The sequence below is a fragment of the Serinus canaria genome, chromosome 12 (genome assembly GCF_022539315.1).
Source record: "Serinus canaria isolate serCan28SL12 chromosome 12, serCan2020, whole genome shotgun sequence".
In the NCBI taxonomy this organism is placed as follows: domain Eukaryota; kingdom Metazoa; phylum Chordata; class Aves; order Passeriformes; family Fringillidae; genus Serinus; species Serinus canaria.
This window is the reverse complement of record NC_066326.1, coordinates 1309357-1321447: the sequence shown is the minus strand read 5'-3', so window position 1 is coordinate 1321447 and position 12091 is coordinate 1309357. Positions and strand designations below refer to the sequence as shown.

The 12091-nt window shown below is 49.7% G+C and overlaps 1 protein-coding gene across 3 annotated transcripts in view; it reads left to right on the top strand.

Annotated features, from left to right (window-relative positions):
• Nucleotides 1-12091, top strand: part of ITPR1 (inositol 1,4,5-trisphosphate receptor type 1) — a 160012-nt gene that overhangs the window by 109756 nt on the left and 38165 nt on the right. For all 3 annotated transcript variants that reach the window (XM_050979263.1, XM_050979264.1, XM_050979262.1), the window contains 2 exons: nucleotides 8339-8519; nucleotides 9107-9360. In XM_050979263.1, coding sequence (XP_050835220.1) covers nucleotides 8339-8519; nucleotides 9107-9360 — 435 coding nt within the window. The remainder of the gene's footprint in view (nucleotides 1-8338; nucleotides 8520-9106; nucleotides 9361-12091) is intronic.

Genomic DNA, 12091 nt, shown 5'->3' with positions numbered 1-12091 from the left:
TTCTTTTTTTATGTGGCTGCAACTGCCCTGCAAAATGGGGGGAAAGCTCTGCAAAACATTACAGAAGCACTGGTGGGGTAAAATGTTGGCTTAGTGACACAATAGTGCTTTAATTTGTGGTTTGGCCTTCTAGAATCAGATTTATTTCTTGCAAGATTTGCAGCAGTCATAGATATCACTGAGCACAGGCAGCTGGATGCAGTGGCAAAGGCTGCAGAGGCAAGAATGTCTTTGGGTCACTAAACTTCTGTAAATAACACTTAAAAACTTTTGATCTTTGATAAAACGAGTATTAAATTATCTGTTTGCTTCTATCAGACAGAATTCTGTGATAGAGGAGGTTTTTCTTTTTTTACCTTGTTTTAATGGTACCTGTTTAGGAAACCAGTGCACAACCAGCAATCTCTTGGCATGTGTTAAACAATCACCTGCCTGTGTCTTTCACTGTTTTAATCTGCTTTTACTCAAGATAAAATACACCATTTTTAAAAAAAAAATTCTGATGATGTCATGAACGTGACATTAAAAAAAACCTGTTGATAAGGACCTGCATCATCAACTGTGGGCAGAGATCTTGTCCTTTTCTGAAAGAGCCCTCTCCAGAAGGAAACCCTGTGCAAATCCTGACCTCCTTGACAGTTCCAGAGAAGGCACAGGCCCTGCAGTGGCCGTGAGGAACCTCTGTCCTGATGCTCTGCAGCTCCACAGCACGTAAGGAGATGGGAGCCAAGCCTGTGGAGCACACCCATCTTCTCCTCCTGTGTTTTGATGTATTTAGCATGGTGGAGTCTCAGTGTCCCTCAGCTGATGAGTACCATCATGTTCAAAACAACCCAGCACCCCTGAAATGCAGTCTGAGGAATCCTTCCTGCAGGGGAGATTGCATTTTCATTGAGGGCACTGGGATGCCCAGGTGAGGCTGAGGCTGGGTGAGGTGAGATGGTAGCGAGAGCACCTTGTCTTTGCTCCTGAGCTGCAGCTCCTGCTCCTTCCTGAGGTGTGATTGTGCCATCAGTATTCCTGGAGCAGAACATCCTCCAGTCTTTTTCCCAAAGGGAAGTTTTCTGCTGGATTCTGAGGTGCCCATCTGTGTGGTTGAGCAGCGTAGGTGGAAAAAAAGGAGAAGAGGCTCTACCACAGGGTTCAGCTGTGCCTTGGTGGCCTCGTGGTGTTCATGGTTGGGTACCACCTCCTGTGTGGCACTCCTCTCAGCATTCCACTGGGATCCTGGTCCTGCAAGGAGCGAGCAGGGAGGTACATCACTAATTCTCCCAATTCCTCTCCATGGGATCCAGGTCCAACATAAACTTTCAAGATGATCCCTAGCAGGATTAAAGTCCTCCCGGAGCAGGCAGAGGCAAAGCTATTCAGCAAAACAAGGTCATGCTGCCTTTTTTTTGGTAAGCACAGGAATCAACAAAGCACTGTTATATAACTTCTATTTATATCCCACTTGCTCACTAGCTGCAGGCACACAAGAGTAGCTGAGAAGGGAATTTAATGAGCTCTCAGGGCTTGCTCACCTTCCAGAGCGGGTAGGAGCCAGCTTGTTTTTGAAGTGCGTCAGCAAATGAAACTGGTGGTGGGTGGGTGGTTTGGGTAGGTGGACTGACTTGTTGCTATGGTTTTCTTTAATTCCTCTGTCTCTCAAGGAGATCTTACACTTTTTTTTTTCTTTTGGGGAGTCTGCAGACTTCCTTGTTTCTCACACCTACGCAGCACTTGCTGGTTCGGTGGGGTATGGGCTCCCTGCCCCTGCCATGGGATATGGGATCCATCTTCCTGCTATGGGGAATGGGCTCCCTGCCCCTGCCATGGGGAATGGGCTCCCTGCCCCTGCCATGGCATATGCGATCCATGATTCTGCTGTGGGATATGGGATCCCCACTCCTGCCAAGGCTGAGCTGAGTGACCCAGCCCTGTGTGTTCCCACAGGGATGCAGGAGGAACCCACATCAGCTCCGTGCTGACAGCAGGGCAGACCCGGAGTCTCCCAAGCTCCCAAGGCCATCTGTGAGCCCAGACCCCACAGTGCTGTTTGTGCCTGTTGTTCCTTCACTATGCCTTCACCAGTGTCATCCTTCCAAGGGCTCCTGCTGGCTCTGGAAGGGTGTGAGGGAACTGTCTCTGTGTGGGTTTTGTTCTTGCTTTCTTCTGCGAGATGACTTTAAGTTGCATCAGTGTTTTGGGTGTTGCAGTAGGAGAACGTGCAGGATACAAGGGCTCTTCCTGCTGTAGTTGTGCTGCTGGTCTCATTTAAAGCTGGCTGGGATAGGGAAGCATTTTCACAGGGCAGGCTCTGTACACTCATCACCCCCCAAAAATCATTCTCCCATAAGTGGGCAGAAGCCCCAGCAAAGAGCAGAGCTGTGCAGGGTGGAGAGTGGATGCCCATGGCAGGGAGAGTTTGTCTTATTTGTGGAAAATAGAGCTGGGAAGTCCTCCTTCTGCTTTCAGGACAAAGTTTATTTTACAGTTTGCAAAAAATACAGGCAATTGAGGTGTTCTGGCAGATTTTCCTTATGGGTTTATTTCAAACTGTGAAGTATGTTCAGTGTGAAATATTTCAGCTGCCATTTCCTTAAGCTATGCAAGACTAATGATATCCATCACTCATGCCCAAAGTGATGGATCTCCAACGAGCCAGGATGTACGAGAGATTGAGAGAGAGAGAGATTAGTGATATTTAAAATAAATAAATGAGGAGGGACTGAAAGCAGAGTTAGGTTGGAATTCTCTGCAGTGGAAGCCCTCGCAATATGTTTAGGCAGAATGTGGAGGGTTGGCACTTGTGCTTAATTCAGTGCTTGTGTTAGTGCAGTTCCCTTTAAAATGTGGCTTGTTTGAAGTAGTCCAGCTCTAAGAAGTCATCTGGGGGTGGCAAACTTCCTGCAGAGATGAAGTAGCACACAAGTTTTGCATTAGTTCGTGCTGGCAGCCTGGCTGGATAACCCAGGCGAGCTGAGGTCCCTGCAATGATTTCTCTCTAGTGTTGGAATAAAATGTCCTGAGTTGAAGCCAGATCACTGAGCTTTCTCCTCCTTCTGGAGGGACTTTCCTCTCTGCAGTCTCCCTGGCTCGCCAAGTCAAGTTCCCGGGGTATTTTCTGCTCACCGGCGTTAGGGAAACGGGGAAGGAGACGACAGCTGAAGCAGCTTGCTTTAATTGAGGTGTTTGCCAGGGCTTTGCTTTCCCTGGTTTCTTGGTAATCAGAAGCTTGTTTTGCTGGGGAATTCTTTGGGATGAGTTGGGATGGTCTGGCAGGGCTTGGTGGCTGATGAAACATCCAGGGGAGGGTGCGGCCCCGGGAACGCTCCGAGCTCCGTGGGCTGACGGCAGCCTCGGGGTGGCTCCTGCAGCCAAGGCTGCCTCAGGCCAGGCCACCCCTCGTGGGGAGCAAACACAGCTGAGCAGAGCCTGCCTCAACCCAGGGTTTTGCTAAACTGCTGGGTTTTGCTGCTGCTTCTCCCAGGATCAGTCAGACAGCCCAGGGTGGAAAGTCAAGCTGGTCCATGAGAGACAGTCCCAGTGTTGTTCCTTTTCTTGGCTGGCAGAGCTGTCGTGACTTGGGGGCAGAGCCAGGTGACAGGGTAGGGACAGGTGTTCCCAGGAAAGGGGCAGCACACACAGCCCAAACTGGCAAGGCTTTCAGAGGCAGGAGCTAGAAATCAGCTGTCTTCAGCTGCTGCCTGCTTTGGGTTTTTTTTTCCCCATTTAACAATCCTACACTGGGCACAAGCTCACTCACGATTAAATTTGCTGTGGATTAGTTACATTTAGAGTGGATTAGTTACCTGGCTGTGTCCTCTGTACACCTTACACAAAGGTACCAGGCTGCTGGGCTGTGTGGTTTCACTCTCCACGGGACAGATGTCAGTTCTGCTGGCTAAAATCCAATTTGTTACCCACTGCTGGTATGAGAGACACGTTAAGGAGCATTTGTCCCTGCCCTGTGGTTATCCTGCCTCCATAATTCCACCCCCCTGAACTGCTGGGGAGTTAGCTGAGCTTCTCTTCCACTCATCATTAGAAATTTTGTGTCAAAGGTCTTAGAATTAAATGTTAATGCCAGGAAATGTGCCCCTTCTTTGGTGATTTATTTATTTTTAATGTGGTTCTACAATCCAGCTTGTTAATGATTTGTAATATTTAAGAACATGCCAAAAAATACCCACTACAGAAAATGATATTAGTGCTGAATAAAAAGTCAGGAAGCAAAAATGGTGTTTTCAGTTTAGCACAAAACGTTAGGAAAACATTTCACAGAGTATGTAAATAGTCAGAAGGGAAGAGGAGACCAAGTTCCTGGGAATAACTACAGAAGAGACACAGACTTAAAAAAACATCAGTGACTGGAAGTTAGGGGCATAAAGAAGAACTTAACCACATGTTTCTAACAGTTGTTAACCACTGGAACAGACCATGGGGAAATGCAATTCATCCTCTCTGACGCTTGCTCAAGAAAGACAGGATTATTTTCTCAAAAAACCACATGAAACACAGGCAGAGTCAGTGGGGGAGCTTGAGGGGCTGCTGGTGCTCCAGGGTGGGCAGGGCTGTACCTGGTCAAGGTCCTGCCATTGGAACTTGGCCTTTGGTTTGTTTTCCAGAGAAATCCATCTCTGGATTTGCAGCTCTTCTTCTGCCACTTGTGCTGTGCACCAGGAGATAAAGTCATAGGTGATGATGGGATTTCCTCACTGACCTCCTTTGGCCCAGGGGGATGCACTGCAGGGACAGAGGTGCAAGGGGGATGTCCTGCTGTGCATGAGGCTCCTGGCTGGCATCCCTTAGGAGCAGAGGTGGCTGATGGAGAGGAAAGGAAGTTCTTCCACAGGTTTCCTGGTAGCTGGTGTTATCAGTTGATCTGCTCTGTGCTGCTTTTATCTGCATGTCAGGAGGAGCAGTGGTGTGGCTGCTTTGCAGGTGGGTCCTCCTTCCACCCTCTTGAAACAGTGAACATCAGTGAATGTTTCAAGGGGAAACTTCCCTGTTCCACGGGGATGGAAGGAGAGCCCAGCACAGGCATCACTGTGCTGATGTGCATCACTGCATCTGTGCAGCGTGGAGGTTGGTTGCTCCCTCTTAGAAATGACGGAGAGCTCTGTGGTGATGTCCTTGCTCCCAGTGTCTGTCCTGTCAGACACTCTTGTCACATGGGGTGGGTCTGTGTTTCCTTCTGAGGCTGTGTAATTAATCACCATCCCATTCATTATCCAGCCGTGCTTGCTGTGCTGTGGAGATCACCTGGGCTTCCCTGGGCTGGGGCACTTGAAAAGCTCTTTGCTGAGCCTGAGTCCATGGGGCAAACCTCCTAGGCTGCTGTGGCCCTGCCATGGCTCCTGTGCAGGGCTGATGAATTAACAGACATTAGCAATGCAAGGTTGAAATCAAATGCAGCTCCACAATGTGTAATGCCAGAATGCTTTGGGTTGAATGGGACCTTAAATATCATCTACTTCCAATTCCCTGCCATGGACAGGGACACCTTCCCTAGCCCAGAGTGCTCCAGCCTGGCCTTGGGCATTTCCTGGGATCCAGGGGCAGCCACAGTTTCTCTGGGCACCCTGTGCCAGGGCCTCCCCACCCTCACAGGGAAGAATTTCTTCCCTAAATCCCATCTAACCCTGCCCTCTGGCAGTGGGAAGCTGCTCCCTGTGCCCTGTCCCTCCATGCCCTTGTCACAAATCCCTCTCTGTCCTTCACTGCCATGTCTCCAGTACCAGATGGAGCTGTGTCTCCATCACCTCTCAGACAGCTTTTCCCTACTGGGACAGCCAGACACAGCCCCTGCTGGTTCCTTATGGGACACAGTTCCCTGCCTGCAGCAGGTTTTAGGAGCTCCCAGACCCCAGTGTGGTGGTGACTGGATCCTCAGGGATGGCTGGTGTCAGATGCTGCAGTGTCAGGGCTATGTTTAAAGCTCCATTCCTCAAAATCCCACAGGAGTGTGGAGGTTGGCTGTTCCTCCATGCTTGCTCTTTCAGCAGCCTGTGGTTCCGTGGTGTCTGTACACAAGCCAGGACCCCAGCAGACGGTGCTCTAAAATGGCCACTCGATTTCCGTTTTAAAAAGGGAGATTTCTCCACTTTCTGCTCGGAGGCTGTATCTGTAAATAAGATTTTAGGATTTCTGTCATAATTATCACCACCCGTTACCTGCTCAAGCGCAACTTGCAAGATCACACCTCTTAAAATACAGTATCTTTGGGAGCTGGCATGTGGTTGATTCATATGTGTGAAGGTGTTAGGCATCCTGACCTAAACTGAAACAATCATTTGGTGACACCCCTTCAGTGTATGCACAGCATGCACAAAAAGCTTTACTGGAAATGCTCCTTTCATTTGGGGCTTTTTCTCTGAAGTACAGTGGAAACTCAGTTAAAAAGCTTGAAAAGACGACAAAAATCATGTCTGTCAGCAAGAAGTAATTACTCTCATAAAAGTTATTTCTTTAGTGTGGTTCATTAGAAAAAGGCTTTTCCTTCAGCACAGCTTCATCACAGGGAAATTCCTCCTGTCTGGGCTCTGCAGATGTGACAGCCAGGTCATGGCCATCGCTGCCTGACAGCCAAACTTTTTGGAAAGTGTTTGGCCTTTCTAGAGCCTGTGGTTTCTGCTGGTCTATCTGTAAATTGTTGTTGTTGTTGTTACTGTTTGTAATCTTTGTAGAGTGAAATTCCCAAGATGCTCCTTGGATACAAACTCTTCCTCTCTCTGTCCTTGCAGCCACCAAGTCACAGAGTTACTTCAGGCTTGGCTGCCTCAACCCCCAGTTATGGAGGGGTTGGTTGTTGGTCAGCCTCACCCCCTTCACAGGGAAGCATTTCTTGAATATACCTAATCTAAGTCAGCCCTCGTTCAGGTTAAAGCCATGGGAAAACATTATGAGAAAAGTTTCAAATTGTTGATACAAAGTCTTGGATTGGATATTTTATTTTTACTGTACCAATGCTAAGAAATGAACTGGGCACCCAGATTGCCCTGGGCACGTCACAGGCCCAGCAGTGTTTGGGCAGAGGGCACGTCCTGCAGTGCTCTGGCAGCTCTGCTTTGTTGGACTCTCTGGTGGGTGTCAGGAGGGGATGCTGCTGTGACTGGGTTTGGGATGTCTGTCCTGGGTTGTTCTCCTTTCCCTCCTCTCTTTTAATCACCAGCAATCAACACAATCTTCAGAGTTTACCTGAGGTGCTAAGGGCAGGTGGGAGGTATTGCAGTGGTGGGAGGGATATCTCCTGAATATTGACCACGTTCTTTAAATAGCCACACTCCTGCTCTGCCTGGAATCAAAGGCACAGCTCTGGGAGTGTTCAAAGTCACTCCGTGTGTTCTCCGTGCAGCTGCTGGAGTGATCAAAGGCAGCAGCAGCCACGGCCCCGTGTGCTCCTCAGCAGAGCGGGCAGGATATATTGCTGTTCCCATTTTAATTTGTTTTTCCAATAAATCAGCCTTCATTCCTATTCATCATGTAAAGCTGTTGGATGGCGAGCCGCTGCAGAATGCTAACTAATTTCATAATGCTCTGCATAAGGTGACCCACTTACAAGTTCATCCTTCAGTCGTGTTTAAGCTCTGGTCCTGATTTATGTAACAGCATATTGGTTTCATCAAGAGTTGTCTGATCACTCACTGTGTTGGCTCCTTCTTGACCTGTGCATGATTTGTATTCTCCTCGATTTTAGGGAGAACTTTCTGTCTCTGTGCACATATGTGCAGAAGAAGAGTAATAAACCTTCTTAAAAGTAGTCAGTGCTTTGGGTTTTTCTGTCACTTGAAGATATATTGGAGTGGGAGCTACAAGGAGTTTTAAGGAGCTGCTGCAGGCAGGGCAGGGGGAGCTCAGCACGAGATGTCCCTCACAGCATCGCCCTGTTTGTACATTTTTGGCCTGTGATTAACATTGGCTTTTGCCTGTCGTGAGTCACAGTCCCTTGGGTTTGAGGATGGGAAGGCAGGACAGTTCTCCTGTATTTTGCCCCCATACCCTTTTGTTTCTGCACTGATAATCAAATTAGAGGGAATTCCCTTCTCCTTACTTCAATTCCTGGTACTTACCTTATCTCCCTCGCTGAGAGTGAGGTGTGCTGCCCAGTTGTATCAGGCTGGTGTGATTTATTGCCCTCACTTCTCTTTAAACCTGCATTTGAAGTTGGTAATGAGGGACTAAACCAAGCTGAGACACTGGAGCTGCCTCACAAGTTTCCATTGCTGTGAGTTCCAGGTTACTGACAGCTAATGAAGCTCCCAGTCCTGCAGGATACCACACAGTGCAGAAAGGTGGAATTGTCTGGATTCAGACTGTGTGTGGAGCTACAGATGCTGTTCCTTTTCTCTTGTAGCATTCCTTCTTCTGCCGGCTGACGGAAGATAAGAAATCTGAGAAGTTCTTTAAGGTTTTTTATGATCGCATGAAAGTGGCACAGCAAGAAATCAAGGCAACTGTCACAGTCAACACCAGTGACTTAGGAAACAAAAAGAAAGATGAAGACTCGGACAGAGATGTCCCCAACAGGAAAAGAGGTAATCCCCAGTCATTCCCTTTCTGAAGTGACAGGGAGTGTGTTTTGCACTCATTTCAATTGATGCAATAATGCTCTGATCTCTGATCCCACAGAGCAAAGTTCAGAAATCAGTGGTGCCCTGGCTCAGGATTTCGAGAGCTTCATCCCCTCTTCATCCATTTGTGAGGTGGTGCTATTGAAATGAGGAAAGTCTTTCTAAGCTGAGACTCTGCTGCCTTGTCTCGTGACAAGCTGCCCAAATCTGATCTGTAGGAACAACCCCAGGCTGTGGGTTGTGGTCAGTGCCTTCTCTAACAATAAGTGAAGAAATCCTAATTTTGTTCTGAAGCAGGTCCTTTTACCATAACTCCTGCTCGTGCTAGATGTGTGTGCCCTAACCAGTTAATCCCCAGATCTGTAACCCTGCTGTGGTTGGTGTACGAGGTGCAGAGTGTGGCACGAGCCCCTCACCTACACTAAACGTACTCACCAAGAGCTGCTGCTCATCAGCTGGGCCTGAGGGTGACACTGCCAGGGGACTGTGTGGACAGATTTCCCGTCCCTCCTTACCCAGCTTCCCTAAGGATGTGTCCTGGTGTGTTGCAGTGAGGGAGCCCATGACCCAGATCACAGAGGAGGTGCGGGACCAGCTGCTGGAGGCGTCGGCGGCCACGCGGAAGGCGTACAACACCTACCGGAGAGAGGCCGACCCCGAGGAGCACTACTCAGCAGGGGAGGGAGCCCAGGCTGCAGCAGACAAGAGCAAAGATGAGCTGGAGATGAGTGCTGTCATCTCCATCATGCAGCCCATCCTGCGCTTCCTGCAGCTGCTCTGTGAAAACCACAACCGGGACTTGCAGGTACCGCCTGGCTCTGGGCAGCTGTGCTCAGGGTGCCTCGTGCACTCACTGCTGCCACACCATTATCCCTAACCCCAGGCCCTTTTTAAATGGATTATGTGACCAATTATTCTCTTTGGTCTTGATGTTAATCAAAAAAAAATGTACTTATACCTTGCTGGGCTGATACGAGCAAATCCAGTCATCCAGTGGTCTTGGAAAGGTACATACATAAAAGGTGGTGGGAGCAACAGTTCTTGGGGCTTTTAAAAAGTGTTTGTTGAAATCGAGCAGGTGTGGTACTGTCAAGTTAGTGATTTGCTTTTGAGAGGGGAGGGAAAGAAAGAAAGAAAAAATCATGTTAAGATTAACTTTCCAGTAACGAGGTTCTCCTGGATTTTCTTGGATCTGTTCATGTGCCTAGCTAGAGTTGATGGTGAAGGTGTCAGGAAAGCCTCAGCTGGAGGTGAATCTGCTGAGGGACATGAAGAGCAATGAGAAGGATTTCTAGGTTGTATCCACTCAGGAGGAGATAGACAGAGGTGGGTTTGCTGTGGAATGGGTACAGCCCCTGGTGACAGAGGGCGTGGAGAAGGTCAGGGAGCTCAGTGCCACCTTCAGTTTGCCCCTTACTGGTAGGACTGGCCTTCACCCAACCCTACATCCCTGAGACCCTGGTGAGGTCTGGAGCAAGGGAGTTTATGCTTGGTGGAGAATTGAGATGGGAAGCATCCAAACAAGCTGGATGCCCCAGACTCCATTGGAATTCTGGCTCCAGTCCTGGGTTCTGAGTCCAGCAGGGAGTCTCAGAGATGACCATGGGACTGGGGCATCTGATGGGCCAGGAGGGGCAGGAGGAGCTGGGAGAGGTCAGGCTGGAGAAGAGCAGGCTCAGGATCTCTCCCCATCTGTGCAAACACCTGGTGGGGGCTGTGGAGAGGACGGGCCAGGCTCTGCTCCAGCTGCCTCGTGACACGGGTTGGAGTTGGCAGTGTCCAAAGGTCCTGGCAGCCTCGGTGTCCTGTGCCCTGGGACGTGTTTGTACAATTCCAGGGAGCCCAGAGCAGGTCCCCCCCTTACAAAGGGGCTGCAATTCAGATGATTTTTGTTCAGTGCTGCCGGGTTGGGATGGAGGAGCTGGTGAGGCGCTGTACAATGTGCTAAATGCCCTCGGAAAGAGCAATAATTGCCTTGATTGCCCATTGTTCCATGGCCGATGGCCGAGCGTGGGACCCTTCGTGAGAGCTTTGCAGAGCTGCCAAATCGCTTCCTCTAAGCAGGAATGCCCCGGCAGCACGTGGGATCCCAGCTGCATGGAAACCTTCTGGGAGCATCTCTGAGTGCCCAGGTTACATCCATCAGCCTTTCTGTCGTTTTGAAGGAAAAGAGCCCTTTGATGTGTGTTTTGTCAGAGGGTTTTCCTGCCGCTGGCGGTGCCGTTCCCGTGGCGCGGTTCCAAACCGCACACGCAGGATCCGCTGCTGCCTTTGGCGAGGCACCCGCAGCTATAGGAGCACTCTTGGATTCCAGCCAGGGCAGAAACTTGGCCTGAGCTCTTCTCTGTCCTGAACAATTCCATTTCCCAAACAGCAGGTAGTTGTAGTCAGCTCTGAGAGAAAAAGGGATTTCTTTTTGTAACAACAACAGCAAAAGGAGGTAGAGCAGCTTTTCCAGTGTAATCCTCTTTCTGCCTGCCTGCCTCGAGGTTTGTCCTTCTGCCTCAGCCCCAAAGGGAAGGCAGAAGTGTCTGATCCTCCAAAATCTTGGTGTCTGCAGCTGGTACATGTAACTGAGCTCCCTGCAGTAGTGCCAGAGGACTCACTGTCTGAAGAACTCTCCCAGAATTGCACATTCCGTTTGAATGAGGAGTGAGTTGGGATCACCTGCCTGGTGCAGGTGTATGCTGGGCACCCTGAGCCTTTCCAGGCTGTTACAGCTGATGGGCAAACACAGGGCAGTGCCAGTCATGCTGGAGGAGCTGCTGTTCTTTGGAGGAGGAGGAGGTCTCTGGGTGCTCAGGCAGCTGCAGTGCTGTGCCCTCTGCATCAGGCAGCCCTTCCCTTCCCAGTACAGCCCCGTTTGCTCCGTGTGGATGCTGTTCCACAGCCCTCGTGGGGCTGGAGGAGCTGCAGTACCCTCTCCAGATGAATGCAAGGACTGGGATGAGCAGTGGATGCTTCCCACGAGTTCTGGCTGGATCTGCCTGTGGCTGCTGCTCCTGGTGCAGGGTCTGTCCCAGGGTGCACAGCCCAGGGTCATTCCCATAGGGAGCAGTGGGGTGGCACACTCAGCACTGCAGAGCTGTGTTCCCACTCTGAGGTGCTCTGGGGGACTGAAAAGAGCTCACACTGTCCTGGCTAAAACAGCAGGACACACTCCCTGGGGCAGTTTCTCACAGTGCAGCAGGGGTTTGTTTTCTACAATTTTTTCCTTCCCCTTGTTTCAGCCTAACAATGTCCTCCTGCCTCTTGTGCCTCATTCCTCTTCTCTCCTTACTGACTGTAGATCAAGCAGCTCAGGTACAAGCTTAGCTGCAATCAGGATAAATGCTGTACAGCAGCCAGGGAGCATTTTTACTTCCTCACTTTGGGTATTACCCTTTCATTTTGCTTTTTTTCCTGGAGGGGAGGCACGAGCTCCAATTTCTGTAGGATCAACCTTTTTTACATTCTGACAAGTTAATCAGAAGTCAGGATACTAAATGAGCAATCAGCTGAAATGTGCTGAATCACTGTCACCTTTAGTCTGCATT